At 50.6% G+C, this 19,304-nt stretch overlaps 1 protein-coding gene across 1 annotated transcript in view; it reads left to right on the top strand.

The window, feature by feature from the left end:
- The window catches only part of WNT9B (Wnt family member 9B), a 30,290-nt gene that overhangs the window by 4,749 nt on the left and 6,237 nt on the right, over positions 1–19,304 (top strand). The window contains exons 3-5 of the mRNA XM_017871594.1: positions 14,769–14,871; positions 16,646–16,734; positions 17,094–17,350. Of these exons, the coding sequence (XP_017727083.1) occupies positions 14,769–14,871; positions 16,646–16,734; positions 17,094–17,350 (449 nt within the window). The remainder of the gene's footprint in view (positions 1–14,768; positions 14,872–16,645; positions 16,735–17,093; positions 17,351–19,304) is intronic.

Here is a 19,304-nt window from a genome sequence, read left to right as displayed (position 1 = left end):
AGTCCCAGCTACTCGGGAGGCTGAGGCAGGAGAATGGCGTGAACCCGGGAGGCGGAGCTTGCAGTGAGCTGAGATCCGGCCACTGCACTCCAGTCCGGGCAACAGAGCGAGACTCCGCCTCAAAAAAAAAAAAAGAAATAGTTTCTGTGGATGCAACTTTTTAAATCATAGTTAACTTTGGTGATGTTTCTTCAGTGTGTAACCTCTGCACTGGTTGAATTTCTTTCCTCTCTAGGGACAGTACAGAGAAGTTTATGAAAGCACAAGATAGTGAACCCCAGCTTTGCCTGTTGCTAACTGTGTGACTTTGGACAAATGTCTTAACCTTGCTGAGCTTTGGGTTAGGAGAATACCAGTCTGAGAGGCGAGCTTGAGGCTTAATTGAAACAATGAATGAAAGGGCTGGATGGGGTACCTGGCACATGCGTGCTAAGTGCTCAGTCCAGGCTCGCTCTCAGTGGTTGCTGGGGTTCTAAACACCATCCCAGGTGGTGGAAGTGTCATTACTATAATTCCATTAGAGAAACAAAACATAATCTTTATTTTCCCCCCAAATCGTTGTTATATACAATGAAATGCATGTTTTTTCTTTTCTTTTTTTTTTTTTTGAGATGGAGTCTCACTATGTTGCCCAGGCTGGAATGCAGTGGTGCAATCTCGGCTCACTGCAGCCTCCGCCTCCCAGTTCAAGCGATTCTCCTGCCTCCGCCTCTCAAGTAGCTGGGATGACAAGTGTACACCACCACGCCCAGCCAATTTTTGTATTTTTAGTGAAGACATGGTTTCACCATGTTGGCCAAGCAGGTCTCAAACTCCTGACCTCAGGTGGTCCACCCACCTCAGCTTCCCAAAGTGCTAGAATTATGGGTGTGCACTACCACCGTTGGCCAATACATGCATTTTAAAGTGCACAGTTTGGGTTTTAACAAATTATACACCTGTATAACACATTTGTGGTGATTCCAATAACTACATGGAACATTTCCACCATCCGAAAGGATCCCTCGTTCCTCTTTGCAATCAACCCTCTCCCACCAGCCCACGGCTACTCCACTTCTCCACTTTCAGTCACTATATGTTAGTTTTACCTGTTCTAGAAGTTTATATCAAGAAATCATGCAGTATGTAGCCTCTTATGCTTGGATTATTCCACTCAGCGTAAAGCTTTTGAGATTCATCCATGTCATTGAATATAGCAATAGCTGATTCCTTTTTATGGCTGAGTATTCCTTCGTACGTCTATACCATAAATTGTTTATCCATTCCCCACTTGATAGATATTTGGATTATTTTGGACAGGCATGGTGGCTCACGCCTGTAATCTCAGCACTTTGGGAGGCCGAGGCGGGCAGATCACTTGAGGTCAGGAGTTCGAGACCAGTCTGGCCAACATGGTGAAAACCTGTCTCTACTAAAAATACAAGAATCCGTTGGGTGTGGTGGTGGTGGTGGTACATGCCTCTAATCCCAGCTACTCAGGAGGCTGAGGCAGGAGAATCACTTGAACCCAGGAGGCAGAGGTTGCAGTGAGCCAAAATTGTGCCACTGCACTCCAGCCTGGGCAACAGAGCAAGACTCTGTCTCAAAAAAAAAAAAAAAAAAAAAAAGATATTTGGGTTATTTGCAGTTTTGGACTATTTCAAATAAACCTGGTATAAACATCCATGTGTACCTCTTTTTGTGGGTGCATGTTTTCATTTCTTTTGGATAACTGTCTAGGAGTGGATTGTTGGGTCATATGGTTGATATATGCATAACTTATAGAATTGGCATTTTTCAGAGTGGTTTTACCATTTTACACAGTAATGTATGAGAGTTCCAGTTGCTCCATATTCTATGGTCAGCTATCGTCAGTTTTAACTTGTGGCTATTTTCCTAAGTATGTAGTAGTATGTCATTGTGGTTTTAATTTGTATTTCCCCATTGATGAATGGTGTGTTGAACATTTTTCCATGTGTATATTGGTCATTTGAATATCATTTCATTGGGTTATTTGTCTTATTGAATCGTAAGAGTTCTTTATATATTTTGTTGCTGTTGTTGTTGCTGTTGTTTGAGACAGAGTCTCACTTTGTATCCCAGGCTGGAGTGCAATGGCACCATCTCGGCTAACTGCAACCTCCACCTCCTGGGTTCAAGCAATTCTCATGGTTCAGCCTCCCAAGTAGCTGGGACTACAGGCATGCGCCACCATGCTCGGCTGATTTTTGTATTTTTAGTAGACATAAGGTTTCATCATGTTGGCCTGACTGGTCTTGAACTCCTGACTTCAGGTGATCCGCCCGCCTCAGCCTCCCAAAGTGCTGGGATTACAGGCATGGGCCACTTGGCCTAAGAGTTCTTTATGTATTTTGGATACAAGTCTTTGTCACAAGTATTGGTAATATTTTATTCCTGCCTGTGACTTGCCGTTTCATTTTCTTATTGTTGTCTTATGAAGAGCAGATGTTTTTAATTTTGATGAAGTCCAGTGTATCAACCTTTTCTTGTATGGTTTGTGCTTTGTTGGTGTCCTACCCAAGAAACCTCTGCCTGCCCAAAAGTTGCAAAGATTGTGCCACTGCACTCCAGCCTGGGCAACAGAGCAAGAGACTCACTTTTCCCTTTTTTTTTTTTTTGAGAATTTCCGTCCTCCAGGCTAGAGTTGCTTCTGCTGCTTTTGAGTGAGCCTGGAGCCTAATTCTGTTGATGGTGATAAAAACATAATAACGAGTATTGCAGTTTACAAATCACTTTTTTGTATAGCCCCTTCTCTCACCTGATCCTCAGAGCTGTTCCTCTAGAGCCATGGAGGATGGGTATAAATAGTTCCCATAAGGAAACTAAATGTGTTACACAATCACAGCTCACTACAGCCTCGACCTTCTGGACTCAAGTGATCCTCCTGCCTCAGCCTCCTGAGTAACTGGGGCTATAGGCATGCGCCATCATGCCCAGCTAATTTTTTATTTTTTGTAGAGATGGGGTTTTGCTATGTTGCTCAGGCTGGTCTCAAACTCCTGGGCTCAAGCAGTTCTCCTGCCTTGGCCTCTCAAACTGCTGGGATTATAGGCATGAACCACAGCGCCCAGCCCTGTTTTCTAGAAGCTTCATAATTTTAGCTTTCTTTTTTTTTTTTTTTTTTTTTTGAGACAGAATTTCACTCTTGTTGCTCAGGCTGGAGTGCAGTGGCATGATCTTGGCTCACTGCAACCTCCACCGCCTGGGTTCAAGTGATTCTCCTGCCTCAGCCTCCTGAGTAACTGGGAGTATAGATGCCCACCACCGTGCCTGGCTAATTTTGTATTTTTAGTAGAGATGGGGTTTCACCATGTTGCCCAGGCTGGTCTTGAACTCCTGACCTCGGGTGATCCACCTGCCTCGGCCTCCCAAAGTGCTGGGATTACAGGCGTGAGCCACCGCACCCAGCCAATTTTAGCTGTTATGCTTGAGTCTATGGTTCATTTTGAGTTAACTGGTGTGTACAGCATGGAGTAAGGGGCAAGCTTATTATTTTGCACATGAGCGTCCATGTGTTTCAGTGCCATTTGTTGAAATGATGATGTTTTCTCCACTGTCATGTTTGTTGCTCATCAATTGATTCAATATCTGTGGGCCTATTTCTGGACACTCTATTCTGTTTCATTAATCTATATACCTATCCTTATGCCAATACTATACAGCCTTGATTACTGTAACTTAAAAAAATGTTTTCCCCAATAAGTCTTTTGTATTCCTAGATTACTATAGCTTTATGTAAGTCTTGAAACTACTTACTGTAAGTTCTCTAACCGTGCACTATTTTTTCAAAATTGCATTGACTATTCAGGATCATTGTGTTTCGGCATAAATTTTAGTAGTATCTTGTCAATATCCACATGAAAGCCTCCTGGGATTTTGACTGGGATTGCACTGAATCTCTACAACCATTTATGGAAGATTGACGCTCTGACAATATTGAGTCTGCTGATTCGCACACAGGCCATATCCTTCTATTTAGAGCTTTTGTGATTTCTCTCAGCAGTGTTTTCTAGTTTTCAGTGTGCAGGCATTGAAAATTTTAAAAAAGAAATTCTTCCTATGCACTCTATGTATTTGGATGGTATTGTTTTATTTTTTAAACCCCACATTTTAGAAATTGAATTGGGGCCTGAGAAAACACAGTTGGAGGGAAGAAAGGGTAAAAGAAATTTTAGTGCTTTGGGGGTGGTAGATTGAAAGCCAAACATCGCTGATAAGAATCATTGTGTTTTGGGAAGGAATTTAGGCCAGCTTGTCCCTGGCTGAGCTGTAACCCCTGAGGAGCTGGGCTCCAGAGTTGAGAGTCAGCCTAGCCTCTTCAGTGGATGATGGTGGACTTTCTGTGACTGAGAATGGGAAGGAGGAGAGGAGGGAAGCGGGGCTGGCAGACTCCCAGGCTGGAATATCCTAAGGAAGAAAAGTTCTGGTGCCTTTGGGATTATGTGCTCAGGAGGAAGTTGGGCTCAAGAGGAGGTGGGCCAAGTGCTGTGAGGGTGACTCCCACCCTGGCATCAGCATGAGCAGGATGGGACATGGCCCAAGGCCCTCTTATAGCGTAAGGGGCACTGGGCTTGGGGTCACACAGATCAGAGTTCAAATCTCCATCTACTGCTTACTGACTGACCCAGGGCAAGTCAGATAACCATTCTGACCCCAGTTTTCTCATCTGTAAAATGGGCTAATCTTGATCTCCTAGGCTTGTTGTAAGGGTTAAATAAATGTATATGTAAGTATTAAAATGCTATCTCTATATAAGGATTCCAAGAAATCTAGTGGTCTGCCATACAGCGTCCCAAGTTAAGAGGAGTCTTTGGTGGTAACATCTGTTCCTTCTTCTCTGTGCCTGTATCCCAGCCACTGTACAATTCAGAACAATCCCAGCCTTTTCTGTGCTCAGCACTTTATGTGTATTACTTCAGCCTCACATTGTAGCAACCCAGGAGGTAGGTGCTGATATAATTCTCACTTATTTTAAAATTTCACTTTTTAAAAAAAATTTTTAGAGAGATAGGTTCTTGCTCTGTCACCCAGACTGGAGTGCAATAGCATGATCATAGCTCATTGCAGCCTTGAACTCCTGGGCTCAAGCTATCTTCCCACCTCAGCCTCCTGAGTAGCTGGGAATACTGTTGCATGCCACCATGCCTGGCTAATTATTATTATTTTTTTTTTTTAAGAGATGAGATCTCACTATGTTGCCCAGGCTGGTCTTGAACTCCTGGCCTCAAGCAGTCCTCCCGCCTCTGCCTTCTGAGTAGCTGGGATTACAGGCACAGGACATCATACCTGGTCAGTTATCCTCATTTATAGGTGTGCGTGTTGGGGAGAAACTGTCAGAATCCAAGCCAACGTCTTCATCTCTGCCTTACGCTGGCAGTGGAACCCCAATTGGAGGCCTGCCCCCTTAGGGCAGCTCTGTCCCTCTAAGCCCTACCCTGTGGCCCAGGCCCTGCACTTGGCACATGTCCTGGGTATCTCTTGCCCTGTGTGTCTCAAACTCTTGACTCATTAGCCAATTTTTCAGGCACTCAGGTCTTCAGTTCACTTGTAGCTTCCTTCAGTAGAGACCTCGGGGCCCTGCTGTTGGCTGAGTCCCACAGTCCCTAGCGTTGCTCCCTGGTCTGCAGTGAATGTCTTGGTGGGCAGTGCCCTCTCCTTTTCACTGGTCCTTCCTTTCCCCTGGAATCTCCCTCTGTACCCTGTCCCATTCACTCCTTCATCTTCTGCCTCCATGGGGCTCTCTGGGGCACATACTACCTCACCTAGGCCTGGCCAACTGGGAGCCATGGCCTGGCTTCTATCAGGATGGGAACTGGACACAAAGCAGAGAGCAGAGACTTATCCCCATCAGACTCCAGAAATCAGCCACACCCACCGCCTCACGGCATGCTGGTAGCAGCAGACATGAGCTGGGGGGATAAGGTGGCCTCTTCCACACCCAAGCCCCTCAGTGGAGAGATGAAGGCTGAAGAGGAGGGTGAAGAGTCTTAGAGCCAGAGAGACTTCAACTCCCAAGCTCTGGTCAGTCCCGGAAACTTCCAAGAGGCTGGTTTTAGGGCAGGACCAAAGGGTTTGTTTTTCCTGATGTTACAACCCCTTTGAGGCCAGATGCTGTCAGAATTCAACATTGCTTTTTGAATTTTAGAAAAGCAGGCCGGGTGCGGTGGCTCACACCTGTAATCCCAGCACTTTGGAAGGCTGAGGCAGGTGGATCACCTGAGGTCAGTAGTTTGAGACCAGCCTGACCAACATGGTGAAACCTCGTCTCTACTAAAAATACAAAAATAGCCGGGCGTGGTGGCAGCCGCTTGTAATCCGAGCTACTTGGGAGGCTGAGGCAGGAGAATCACTTGAACCTGGGAGGCGGAGTTTGCAGGGAGCCAAGATCGTGCCATTGCACTGAAGCCTGGGGAACAAGAGTGAATCTCCGTCTCAAAAAAAAAAAAAAGAAAAGAAAAAGAAAGAAAAGTAATATAGGAGGTAGGGAAGGCAGAAAAAAATAAAATTAAGAAAGTAAAAGTATAGAAAGGTAATGTATTGTATATTCTGTGGCTAACAGCACCTCTAGCAAGGTTGAGGGCAGCACCTGTCATCAGACTCTATTGTTTTTGCAGGAAGACATCTACAGGTTGGGATAAACAAAGACCACAACATTCTCCCTGGTTTGGATCAGGGCTTGCTGCCATATGAGTTCACCACAATTGTTAAAAAAAAAACTTGTAGTTTTCTGAGTTTCCTGGAATTTGGAATTGTGGATAAAGGTTTGTGAACCTGTGGCAAACTTTGAGCCCATGTCACCACAAGAGGTTGTGCAAGCTGAGTTTTTTTTGTTTTGTTTTGTTTTCTTGAGACAGTCTTGCTCTGTCGTCCAGGCTGGAGTGCAGTGGCAGGATCTTGGCTCACTACAACCTCTGCTTCCCGGGTTCAAGCAATTCTCCTGCTTCAGCCTCCTGAGTAGCTGGGACAACAGGCGTCTGCCACCACACCTGACTAATTTTTTGTATTTTTAGTAGAGATGGGGTTTCACCATGTTGGCCAGGCTGGTCTCAAACTCCTGACCTCAAGTGATCTGCCCCCCTCAGCCTCCCAAAGTGCTGGGATTACAAGCATAAGCCACTGTGTACCCGGCCTAAGCTGAGTTTTAAACAAAGACTCAGGCCAGATGCTTGGCTGGTCCTCACTGGGTGTCACCAGGCTACCCAAGCACAGTTCTTCCCCAGGAACTGAGGTTCAGAGGGAATCGGCTTGGCTCTCAGACCCCAAGGTAGAGGGCCCCACAGGGGCTGAGTACCAGGGCCAGATGGCCCGGAGATCTGGCAATGGGGAGAGCATATGCCAACAATCAGTCACAGGGGAGGGAGGGCGTGGCCACAGTCAGCCTCCTCCAGAGCCACGCCCTCCCAAAGCCCACCCAGCCTGAGCTTGGGAAGGTTTGGTGGCAGGGTAACGTTAGGTGGTAGCCTCTGCAGCCAGAGAGCAAGACCACAGTGAGGCCAGCAGGGTGGGACTGCAGGGAGGCTGAGGGAGAGCCCCGAGCTGCACTCCTTGTGTGGGGTTAGACACCTAAGGGGCATAATATGCAGCCAGCAGGTGTCTGTGGAGCATCTGCTTGGGAGGAGCAGGCATCTGGACTGGGAAAGAATGGATTTCAGGGTATGGAAAACCATGGCCTTTACCAAGGACCTTACAGGATACAGCTTTGAAGCAGAAGAAAGAAGTGTCAGCCATGCAGAACTGATGGCACTATATACATGAAAGTTGGAGAAGACAAAGAAAGAGGATGGTTAGAGGGGGATGGGGCTGGCAAGTAAGCAGGGCTTCCTGGAGGAGGCAAACAAACATCACATCATGCTAGAGCTGTGTGGGACCTCAGGATCACCTTTCCCATTCTCTGCATTTTTGAGTCAAGTGTTAAAAAAGGACGTGGCTATAAAAGGTTCCAGGGGATCCATGACGGCTTTTGGACTAGGAGAAGGTATCCCAGGCAGAGGTTATGGCATGGAGGTCGGACCAAGTTAGACATGGCAGAGGACAGGGAGAGAACTAGCCTGGCTGAGGGGAGGAGCCCCTTGCTCCAGCCCTGGCTGGCTCTGGGTTTAGGACAGTCCTAGTGGTTCTATTCCCAAGGGAGCTGCTCACAACTACATCCATTCCAGCAGGTATCCTGGACTACTCTGGGGGTGGATCCTTGATCAGGCAGGGAGGTTCCTGCTGTCCCTAGAACTGGGCGGAGGGTGTGGGCCATCCGTGGGACCTGTAGGAGAACAAGTGGAATCTGCAGCATGGAACATCTCTGCCTAGAGCCTGTGCAAATCCTTGAGGGGTCACGCACAAGGTATTCCCCAGATGCCTGGCCCTTTCAGGGCCCAAGCCCAGCCTGAGCCTGCCTGTGCATGGAAAGAGGGTGATCAGAGCCCAGGGTGCATTCAAGAGCCTGCCAAACTAGTTAGTTGGTCAACGCGTCATGGTTAAATAACTTGGTTGGAGTCACCCAGCCAGAGTCACCCAGTACCCTGGTTGGGTAGGAACTTACCACCAGGAGTGCAGTTTCAGCCATGATTTGCCTTTCCCTGAAGTTCCCACCCACTGCCTCCTCATCCCCACACCAAGCTCCCCCAACTCCTTCTCTTCACATACGAGGCCCTCTCCTTTGATCTTCCCTCTATCTAGCCAAGTATGTTCTCAAGCACTGGCATTGTATCAGACCCTCACACTTTAGTATGAATAGGTAGGCCACTTCTGTAAGCCTGATTCCTGACTTTTTGTTGAAAAGAGACTGAGTCTCAGACCAGGGAAAGTAGCCTTTAAACAGAGGGTCTTTCTCTCCCTTCCTGGGGGCCCACCCTTGGGGCACCCAGGGGGTCAGAGGAGTCCTGACCAGACTTCCTCCCCTCAAAACCTAGCTGTCTTGCATTTCCACCACCTTAGATGTTTGCTGTGGTGATGGCTGGTTTGGCTTCCCTGACATGCTGGGTCAGCAAGCAGAAACTGCCAGTCCGGTGGAAGCAATCAAGAGACCTGGGCCACAGACCCAGCCCTGCTACCAAGCCAGTGGGTCGCCTTGGACGACCAATCTTGCATGAACTTGTGGGGCACCGGAGACCTGCACACTTGGCACACCCTTGCCCTCCTGCTTCCCCACACAGCCTCCAGGACACCTTCCAGGAGCCAGCAGAGCAAAACTTCTGGGCCTGGTAACCTTAAAGGGTTTCTGCAGCTCTCATGCATAATTATTTGAATGGTGCATGTTTGGACTCAGCATAGGAACTGGGGGAGATGTTTATAGTCACAGACTTGAAGAGGTGATGGATCCTTCTTTGCAGGAATGACTTTGGGGACCCTCCGCAGCCACTGTGACACTTGACGCATGCATGCCAGGGACAAAGGCTTCCTCTCCTTGGCTTCAGCCCAAGCCTGAGTGGAGAGGGAGAGAGACAGGAGGAAGAAGAGGAAGCATTTCCTTCACAGATGTTGAACTAGCCACACTCTAAATGCCAGGGATTGTTGAAATGCAAAGCATGCTCACTGTGCGAGCTGCTCACTACCCACTTAGCCCCTGAACACATCTCCCTGATGCCATTCCTTGCAGGCAGCCCGGTCTGTGGCTGAGACAGGAAGTGGGGCTGTGCTTGGAGAGACAAAGCCCACAGCTGGACCCGGCTCTTTCCTTTCTGAGTCAGGGATGGGTGGGGGACGAAGCTGTGGGGTGGGCTCCAGCGGGGAGGTGTGGCCAGATTCAGTCCTCAGGGTGGGTTCATGGGGATGGAGGGTGAGAGCTGGGGAGGGAAGGAAGGCTGGATTCAGGGGTGAGGGTGGGGGAGCCGAGACAGGAGGAACAAGTGGTGTCAAGGTCTGTGGGTGGGCCGGGCACAAAGCTGACGCTCAGAAAAGTCCTTTTTGGTGTGTGTGACAGGGTCTCACTGACGCCCAGGCTGGAGTGCAGTGGTGCAATCATGGCGCACTGCAGCCTTGACCTCCTGGGCTCAAGCGATCCTCCTAGCCTATAGCTAGAACCACAGGCACGTGTCACCATGCCCAGCTAATTTTTTAATTTTTTCTTTTGTAGAGACTCAAAAGAGTCTCACTTACATTACCCAGGCTGGTTTCAAACTCCTAGGCTCAAGTGATTCACCTGCCTTGACTTCCCAAAGTGCTGGTACTACAGGTGCGCACCACCACACCCGACCAAAAAATCCTTTATAGTTGTACTTTTTTTATTGATACACAGTTAATAGAGGTATAAATGAATGAGCGAGTAAGTGAAAAGAGGGGGTGGAGAGAGTTGGGCATAAAGGTAGGAAGGTAGAAAACAGTAGCTTCCGAATGTGCCTGGCTGCAGGACGTCATGGAGGAGGTGCAAGGTGGCATTGGCTGCTGTAGAGGAGAAAGGCATCCGGAAGGTGGAGGAGAGGGTGTGCTCATAGTAGGGGAAATCTGGGGCCTCCCAGTGTAAAAGCAGGAGGGGAGGGAAGCCTGGAGTTGGTGTTGAGCAGCCACCCTCACAGAAGGGCTGCCCAGGGCCATGGTGCCCTCTCTTGCTGGGCCAGGCACTGCCCTCACTGAACTCACCGCTGCTGGGAAGAGGTCGGGAGTGGAGAGCAGGGGAGGGGCTAGGGGGGTGTGAGTGTGTGTGTGTGTGACTGTGTATGTGTGTGAGAATGTGTGTGTGTATGTGTGAGTGTGTGTGTGTGAGAGTGTGAGTATGTGTGAGTGCAGGTGTGTGTGTGTATGAGTGTGAATGTGTGTGAGAGCAAGTGTGAGTGTGTGTGTGTATTTGTGTGTGTAGGGGGATCAGTGAGGGCCAGGAGAGGTAGACTGAGACGTCTGAGATGAAAGCACAAAGGGCGCACTCACCATGCAAATGGCCCTGCAGCGGAAGCCTGTTATCAGGAGCATCTGATGGGGTTTTTCAGGGTGGAGGCCAGCACCCCCGGCAGCACAGGTTTTCCTGGTTCCCAGGCAGCTGCCTGCAGTTGGCATGGCCCTGGTGTAATGTACCACTCCTGGACCCTCCAGCTAAGAGTCCAGACACACTGGCATTACCTGGTGCCCTGGAAACCACTTGCCTTGTCCTGTGCCACCCACCCACCACATCCTGGGGATAGCCTCTGCTGAAAGCCTCAGACCCTCTCAAGCAGAAACTAGGATGGGAGTAGGTGGAAGAACAGAGCCTGGAGCACTCTCAGGTGATAAGCCAAGCTCTCCACCCACTGTGTCTTCCCCACACAGCCTGGAGTGCTCCCTGAGAGCTTCCCGGTGCCTCCTGCTCACCCCCTGGCCTCCTACAGGCAGGATGGGACAGGTCAGGATCAAGTTCTCACCTGCATGGTGCCAGGAGTTCTGATCTGGGTCCTTGAGCAGCTACTGGTGTTTCCTCAAGGAGCCAGGCCAGTTCAAAGCTTTCTCTTCCTTCCCCTTCTTGGGGCCTTGAGAGACTTTGGAGGACTCCTGAATCCAACCAGCTTCCCTCCAGATGGTGATCTTCTTGAGGGCAGGACAGTATCCCAGTTGTACCTGGCACATGGTAGGTGCTCAATAATGACAAATACTTATCTGGAGCTTACTGTATGCCAGGCACTGCTCTCAGAGCACAGAGAGGAAAAGCACCTTGCCCAAGGTAGCACAACTAGGAAGAGGTGGAGGTGGGAATTTGAACCCAGGCAGTCTGGCTCCAGCCATGCCCTCCCATGAGTTAAGATGTATTTGTTTGATGGAATGAGCTCAGTTGGTGAGGGGGCAACCCTGAGGTCACCTCTGAGTGAGTCAGACCTGGGACCAGAGTACCCAGGCCAGAACAGCCTTGAGGCATGAGATCCTTGGGCCCCACTCTCCAGGCTAGGGGTGGGTGATTATTGAAGGGTGAGGTCCCTGGGGTCCTGCTGATGTTGGACAGAGCAGTCTCCTGGGAGGCTTTCCCTAAAACCTGGGAGAGCCATCTTCTGCTTCCTTCAAGGTCACCCCAATAGGGCAGCTTTAGCCACAATTGTGGGTGGGGTGTGTGTTGGAGAGTGTGAAAGGAGGTGCGGCAGGAGGTTTCAGGAAGGTCGGAAGAGATCTGAGGGTGGGAGTGTCTGTGAGATGAAGCCCTGAGGGGCACCCTTGACTTCTCCCACTCTAGAGAAAGACAGGCTAGTCTGTTAAGTGGTTGGGGGTACCCTGGGGTCCAAGCCAGAGGTCATTGTATGTGTGGAGGTGGGGGCTCTGGTCTTATGATCAACCTGACCACCAAGGACCATGGGGTGAGAGTGCAGAGAGCAGAGGGACACAGACTGGGGGCAGCGAGGGGAGGAGGCAGCCGCTGTTCACTTGGGGTCATAGCTTTCTTAATAGGAAAAGAGAGGCTGGAAGTTGGCCTGGGGGAGCCTGAGACAGACAGGAATAGTGGAGGTAGCTGGGCCAGAGCAGGTGCAGCCTGATAAGAGTGGTAGCCCCAGGAGGCTCAGGAGCACCTGAGCCAGGCAGTAGCCCCCAGCCCAGAAGAGCAATTAGCAAGTTGGCAAATAACCCTTCCTCTGCCCTTTAGTTCAGAACCCTGGTTACTTGTTTGACTGATCTGATTGCATCTGACTGGCCACAAGGCAGCGTCTTCATTAAGACCCCCGTATTTGGCTGGGTGTGGTGGCTCATGCCTGTAATCCCAGCACTTTGGGAGGCCGAGGTGGGCGGATCACATGAGGTCAGAAGTTTGAGACCAACCTAGCCAACATGGCGAAATCCCATCTCTACTAAAAACACACAAAAAAACTAGCTGGGCCTGGTGGTGCATGCCTGTAATCCCAGCTACTTGGGAGGCTTAGGCAGGAGAATCGCTTGAACCCGGGAGGCAGAGGTTGCAGTGAGCCGAGATCTCGCCACTGCACTCCAGCCTGGGTGACAGACTGAGACTCCATTAAAAAAAAAAAAAAACACCAAAATAAACACTTTTATTTTTCTGGGTTCATAAGACTAAGGAAGCCCACTCAAATTTCTCCAGTTGTCCATCCTACCCCCTCGGCACTCAGCTAACTGTGGGTAATTGAGATTTCACAGAAGGACCCAGTGAGCGGTGTCTGCAGGCCTGGGATGCCAAAGAGTATGATTTCTTCCAGGGGATGACATTGTGCCTGCTGACCTCTGAGCAGGCTGGAGCCTGCCACAGCCAGAATTATTATGGGGTCTAGGAAGACACCTTCCCAGCAGAAGCCATGGGCTGAGCAGGTGTAGGATAATTCACTGTTTAGGAAAATAGATGGTCATTTTCTACATGGGATGCCATGGTACTATTTCTTCAAAGGAAATATGATCTCAAACAGCAACACAGAAAACAAACAGAGGGGAACTGGGTCTTTGGGCCTCCCAGGCTGTCTTCATGGGCCCCGTGGGGTTCCCAAGGCCGTGCCAGGGAGCCTTCTTTGAGAGCAGCCCTGGGCAGACCAGGGCCCAATGTGGCCTGAGGCCTCTATGCGGTTGGCTGCCTTTCCTGGTCATTAATCGCTACTAAGTGTCATTACCACTAATAAAATTAACCGACTTGATACTGGACTCTCTGAGCCATCAATCTCAGGGTCCATTAGATGAAATTTAAAAAACAGATGCCTCTGGGGTGGGGCCTGAGGATTTGCATTCCACTGAGCTCCCAACAACGCTGGCCATGCAGAGCTGGGCACTGTTTGAGACCCATTGACCCCTCCAGGGTCTCTTCCCCTGGGCATTGTGGACATCGTGGTGGGGTGAGGCCGTTCTGGGCACTGCAGGGTGCTGGGCAGCATCCCTGGCCTCCACCCACTCCATGCCAGAAACACCAAAAACAAAAACAAACAAACCAACCAACAAAAACCAGATGCCTGTTGAATGAGTGAAGGGGTTTGCTGGGTCTGGCTCCCAAGTACAGCCTAGGGAATTCTGGCACTCTTCAGATGTCAGAGGTCATAATCAAGGATGATGCCTTTAGTTGGACAAACCAACTTTGAGCCTTCACCCCACACTATAGGGGAGTCCCAGACAAGAACATAGCTTGGGCGGGGTGCAGTGGTTCACGCCTGTAATTCCAGCACTCTGGGAGGCTGAGGCGGGTGGGTCACTTGAAGTCAGGAGTTTGAAACCAGCCTGGCTAACATGGTGAAACCCCGTCTCTACTAAAATATGAAAATAGCCAGGCATGGTGGCACACACCTGTAGTCCCTGCTACTTGGGAGGCTGAGGAAGGAGAATTGCTTGAACCCAGGAAGTAGAGGTTACAGTGAGCTGAGATCATGCCACTGCACTCCAGCCTGGACCACACAGCAAGACTGTCTCAAAAAATAATAATCATATGTTATATATCATGTCATATCATATGACATATAATGTAGCTATAATGATGTAATAATCATAGCTATTATTCTTTTTTTTTTTTTTTTTTTGAGACGGAATCTCGCTCTGTCGCCCAGGCTGGAGTGCAGTGGCCAGATCTCAGCTCATTGCAAACTCCACCTCCCGGGTTTATGCCATTCTCCTGCCTCAGCCTCCCGAGTAGCTGAGACTACGGATGCCCGCCACCTTGCCCGGCTAGTTTTTTGTATTTTTTAGTAGAGACGGGGTTTCACCGTGTTAGCCAGGATGGTCTCAATCTCCTGACCTCGTGATCCGCCCGTCTCGGCCTCCCAAAGTGCTGGGATTACAGGCTTGAGCCACCGCGCCCGGCCGGCTATTATTCTTAAAATGGCATGTGAGGCAGGTCTTGAAGGATATGCAGCTTCATTGGCCAAAATTTCCATTACTCCCTGCTTGCTCTCCCCTCTGTCAATCAGCTGCTACCAGGGAGGTCCAGTTTCTGAAACACAGGAGTTGTGTGAGCAAAAGTTGCCGCTCACACCAGCCCTCAGTATGAGGAGGAGGACATTTGAGGGCAAGGTAACTGCAGCCCCCAAGCTGCCCTCCACACTGGAAGCCAGTCAAGGCGTGGCCTCCTCAGCTGGAGTTGACATCCATTTCTGCTCTGGACCTGCCAAGGGTCAAACTCTGAGGGTTTCCTGCCAGGCTGCAGGGAGGGGTTTGGGTGTAGACCTGGTGGACTGGAAAATTACCCATTTGCCCCCAGATTAATGATTAACAGGTCCCTGCCCTCACCCTGTCTGGGAGAGGAGCCCAGGGCCAGGCTGGGCCAGGGGGAGCCCGATAGCATCTGTCTCTGCTCGGAGGTTTCGGAGATATGCTCCATGATGGGTTGACTGCACCTGATGGGTGTGGAATCTATGGGTGATTTCTGAGGGCACCTGGGGCCTGGCCAGGCCACATACCCTCTGGTGAGGCTTCCAACTTCTGGGGCATACAGAGAGGGCATGGCTTCCAGCCAGACATTCTGGCTAAGGCAGGTGGCTCCAAACAGGAGAACTGTGCCCTTGGCTCAGAGGAACGTGGGCTTCTCTGACCACTCCTGGCTTGACCACAGGACTTACCTTGGCCAGTGGCACATCAGCAACAGTGGCAAGTGCCACATCCAAGCAGGAGCCCTAAGAGCCATTGCCTGCTTCCACCTTTGCTTTTTTTTTTCTTTTTTGAGACAGGGTCTTGCTCTGTTGCCCAGGCTGGAGTGCAGTGATACGATCTCAGCTCACTGCAGCCTCCACCTCCCCGGATCAAGCTATCCTTCCATCTCATCCTCCCAAGTAGCTGAGACTACAGGCTTGTGCCACCATGCCCACCTTATTTTTCTGTTTTTAGTAGAGACAGGGTTTTGCTGTTGCCCAGGCTGCTCTCAAACTCCTGGACTCAAGCGATCCACCTGCTCGGCCTCCCAAAGCGTGGGATTACAGGCGCGAGCCACTGTACCCAGCCCACCTTTGATCTTTTACCCTGGCTATGAGGCCAGGATGTCCCAGAACGGGGTTACTTCTTTGGGGCTGGGTCCTGGAATGATGTATATTCCACCCACACTGGGGGCGCCAGGTTATAGGACAGCAAACATTTTGAACCAGCAGAGCCATCTCGCAGAGAGCTTCTGGGAAGAGGGAAGGCAAACTCTAATTCGAATTCCCACCCTGCTCCTGATCTGTTGTATGACCAGGCCAGTTACTGCCTCCTCATAAATCCTTCGTTTCCTCATCTGGATAAAGGGGAGACTCTGCTTAGCTGGAGAGTAAAGCATCTTGCAAAATGAGAGAAGTTTGGGAAGCTCCAGGCAGTAGAAAGGTAGGCCTGCATGTCCCAGGCACTGTGGTTAGTCCATTTCATATAATCCTCCCAGCAGCCCTAGGAGGTGGAGAAGATTATGCTGCCCAATTTCCAGAAGGGAAAAAAACAAGGTGTCAAGATTGCATAGCTAGAATGTCAGCCTTAGAATTTGGCAGCTTGGCTCCAGAATTGATGAACTTTCAATGCAGGAGATCAAGAAGTCTGGGACTGATGGCCTGATGGGAATTCAGCTCCTACACCTTCATCTAGCCATCCATCAGTCCTTCCTTCCTTCCTTTCTCTTTCCTTCCATCCCCTTGTTTCCCCAGGCATCTATTTGTTCCAGGCACCGAGTGGTCGGATGGTTGAAGATCTATCTGGGAATTACGGAAACATGTTAGATTGGTATGGCATTACTTAGGCAGCAGCATAATATAAGGGAGAGAGGGGTGTCAGGGGACCTTGGCTGGGTGTCTGCTCGACGTCCACATCCCCTCTGCCTGTCCCCTCTTAGGAATGTGGCTCTCCTGGCCAGGCAGTCACCAGTACTCTGCGTATCATTTCCCAGACTTCCCAGATCACAAAAGCTGCCCAGGGACTGTGGTAAATATGCAGATTTCCAGGCCCAATTCCAAACCAACAGATACAGAATTGCCCAGCATGGATCCTGGGAAAGCATATTTTTAATAAGCACCCCAGATGATTTTTCTAACTGGGCCAGTTTGGGAAATAGGGTGGATAAGAAGAGCAGAGACTGGAATCTGGAATGCAGGATTAAGGTCCTGCAGCAACCCTTGTTACATGAACCTTGGTTTCCAGTAAAATGGGGACGGGACCTCCAGGGGGTCAGCCTGCCACCCAGAAGGGCAGTAAATGAAGCCCCTGAGGAGGCCCCTTCCCTTCACTTGCCCGTCACCACCATCCCCAAGGCTCACCCGTCTCCCTCCTCTCACTCTCTCTAGCCTGACTGGACGGGAGGTCCTGACGCCCTTCCCAGGACTGGGCACTGCGGCGGCCCCGGCACAGGGCGGGGCCCACCTGAAGCAGTGCGACCTGCTGAAGCTGTCCCGGCGGCAGAAGCAGCTCTGCCGGAGGGAGCCTGGCCTGGCTGAGACCCTGCGGGACGCTGCGCACCTCGGCCTGCTTGAGTGCCAGTTCCAGTTCCGGCATGAGCGCTGGAACTGTAGCCTGGAGGGCAGGACGGGCCTGCTCAAGAGAGGTGGGGAGGAGGGCCGGGGAGGAGGAGGGCCGGGGAGGAGGAGGGCTGGGGGAAGAAGGCTTCAGGGAGGAGGAGACTGGGAGAGGCTGCCCTTTCCTTTTTCCTGGCTCCTGTGCCCAGGCCACACTGCCCTTCCTGCCCTAGCACAGTCCCAAATGAGAAGAGTCCCAGGAGTTAATGAGGGACAGTTGAAGGCCAGGTGTGGCCCAGCCTCAGGTTTGGGGGAGCAGAGCAGCAAGGAAGATCCAAGAGAGAAGGAGACACAAGCCTATTCCTGGAGAAGCCCACAGATGAGATGGGGGTCCCCCAGTTGTCTCCCTCTGCCACACACACACACACACACACACACACACAGACACAAAACAAGGCACATGAAGATGTGAGGATGGGCAGCAGCTGGTTCCAGGCCCGATGACACGAGCCAGGCCATGCATTTGTTCACTCCTTTATCTGTCCCTTTGTTCATCACATCCATCGATCCATCAGTCCCTCCTTCCCTTCCACTCCCATTCTACCTCCCTCCCACTTCCACCCACCCACTAAGCATCCGTGGAGGCTCATGGTGAGCCAGGCACTGTGCCAGATGCTGAACAAGACCCCAGCTGCCCTCGGGAACCATGCAGTCTGGAAGGGAGAACACAGATCACCATGTGACTCCCTCACTAAGGGGAAAGGACTTTTGAAGGGGAAGGACGAGGGAATGTGGCTTGAGGACACAGCTCTGGGTGGGTCTCCCTGTCAATTGCCCCTTAAACTCTGACTGCAAGTTGCCATTTTAAATGGAACTTCCAGGCTGGGTGCAGTGGCTTGCGCCTCTAATCCCAGCACTTTGGGAGGCTGAGGCGGGTGGATCACTTGAGGTCAGGAGTTCAAGACCAGTCTGGCCAATAGGATGAAACCCCATCTCTACTAAAAATACAAATATTTAAAAACTGCAGTTGGCCAGTTGCCGTGGCTCACACCTGTAATCCCAGCACTTTGGGAGGCCAAGGTCAGGAGTTTGTAACCAGCCTGGTCAAAATGGTGAAACCCCATCTCTACCAAAATACAAAAATTAGCCGGCATGGTGTCAGGTGCCTGTAATCCCAGCTACTCGGGAGGCTGAGGCAGGAGAATTGCTTGACCTGGGAGGTGGAGGTTGCAGTGAGCCAAGATCGCAGCACTGTACTCTAGCCTGGGAGACAGAACGAGACTCTGTCTCAAAAAAAAAAAAAAAAAAAAAAAAAGCAGTCATGCTGTACAGGGCAGCCATGCCCCTCCTAGGCCAGGTGCTCTCCACAGTCTGCAGCCAAGCTAATGGCCTCTCTCTGTGTCTCTTGTGGGATGTCACCAGCACCCAGATGCACTGGAGGGCAGGCAGGAAGTAGTGAGCTGGTGGGAGGCCAGCTTTGGGCCACACCCAGCAGAGAGGAGAGCGGTGGTCCCGGAGTGGGTGGGATGGTCAGTCTGGGGCAAGTCAGCCAGGAGACTCAAGGTCACTCTGTCATTGGGTCTATTCCACAGTGGGTAGCAGAGAATGACATATGAGAACCATCATGCCTCACAGGAAGCCCCCGGGGCTTATCTCAGGGGCCTCAGAAATAGGCTGGTCCGAATGGTCACACACTGACTTGGAGTCAAAATGGCAGGTTTAGCCCCAACTGTGCCTGTACCAGTTTTCTGAGTAGCTTCTCTTTGCATCTCAGTGTTCTGAGAGGTGGAGGCTGTAGCCCCTGGCCTGCTGCCCTCTGGGAATCTGGGCACATACTCCACAGTGAATTTGTAAGTTCCATTTATTTATTTATTTTTAAATTTTTTTTGAGATAGGGTCTCCCTCTGTCACCCAGGCTGGAGTGCAATGGTACAGTCTCAGCTCACTGCAGCCTCCACCTTCCAGGTTCAAGTGATTCTCCTGCCTCAGCCTCCTGAGTAGCTGGAAGTATAGGCATGTACCACCATGCCCAGCTAATTTTTG

Source organism: Rhinopithecus bieti, unplaced genomic scaffold (assembly GCF_001698545.2).
Source record: "Rhinopithecus bieti isolate Rb0 unplaced genomic scaffold, ASM169854v2 scaffold_6904, whole genome shotgun sequence".
Classification (NCBI taxonomy): domain Eukaryota; kingdom Metazoa; phylum Chordata; class Mammalia; order Primates; family Cercopithecidae; genus Rhinopithecus; species Rhinopithecus bieti.
This window is presented reverse-complemented; position numbering and strand designations above follow the sequence as displayed.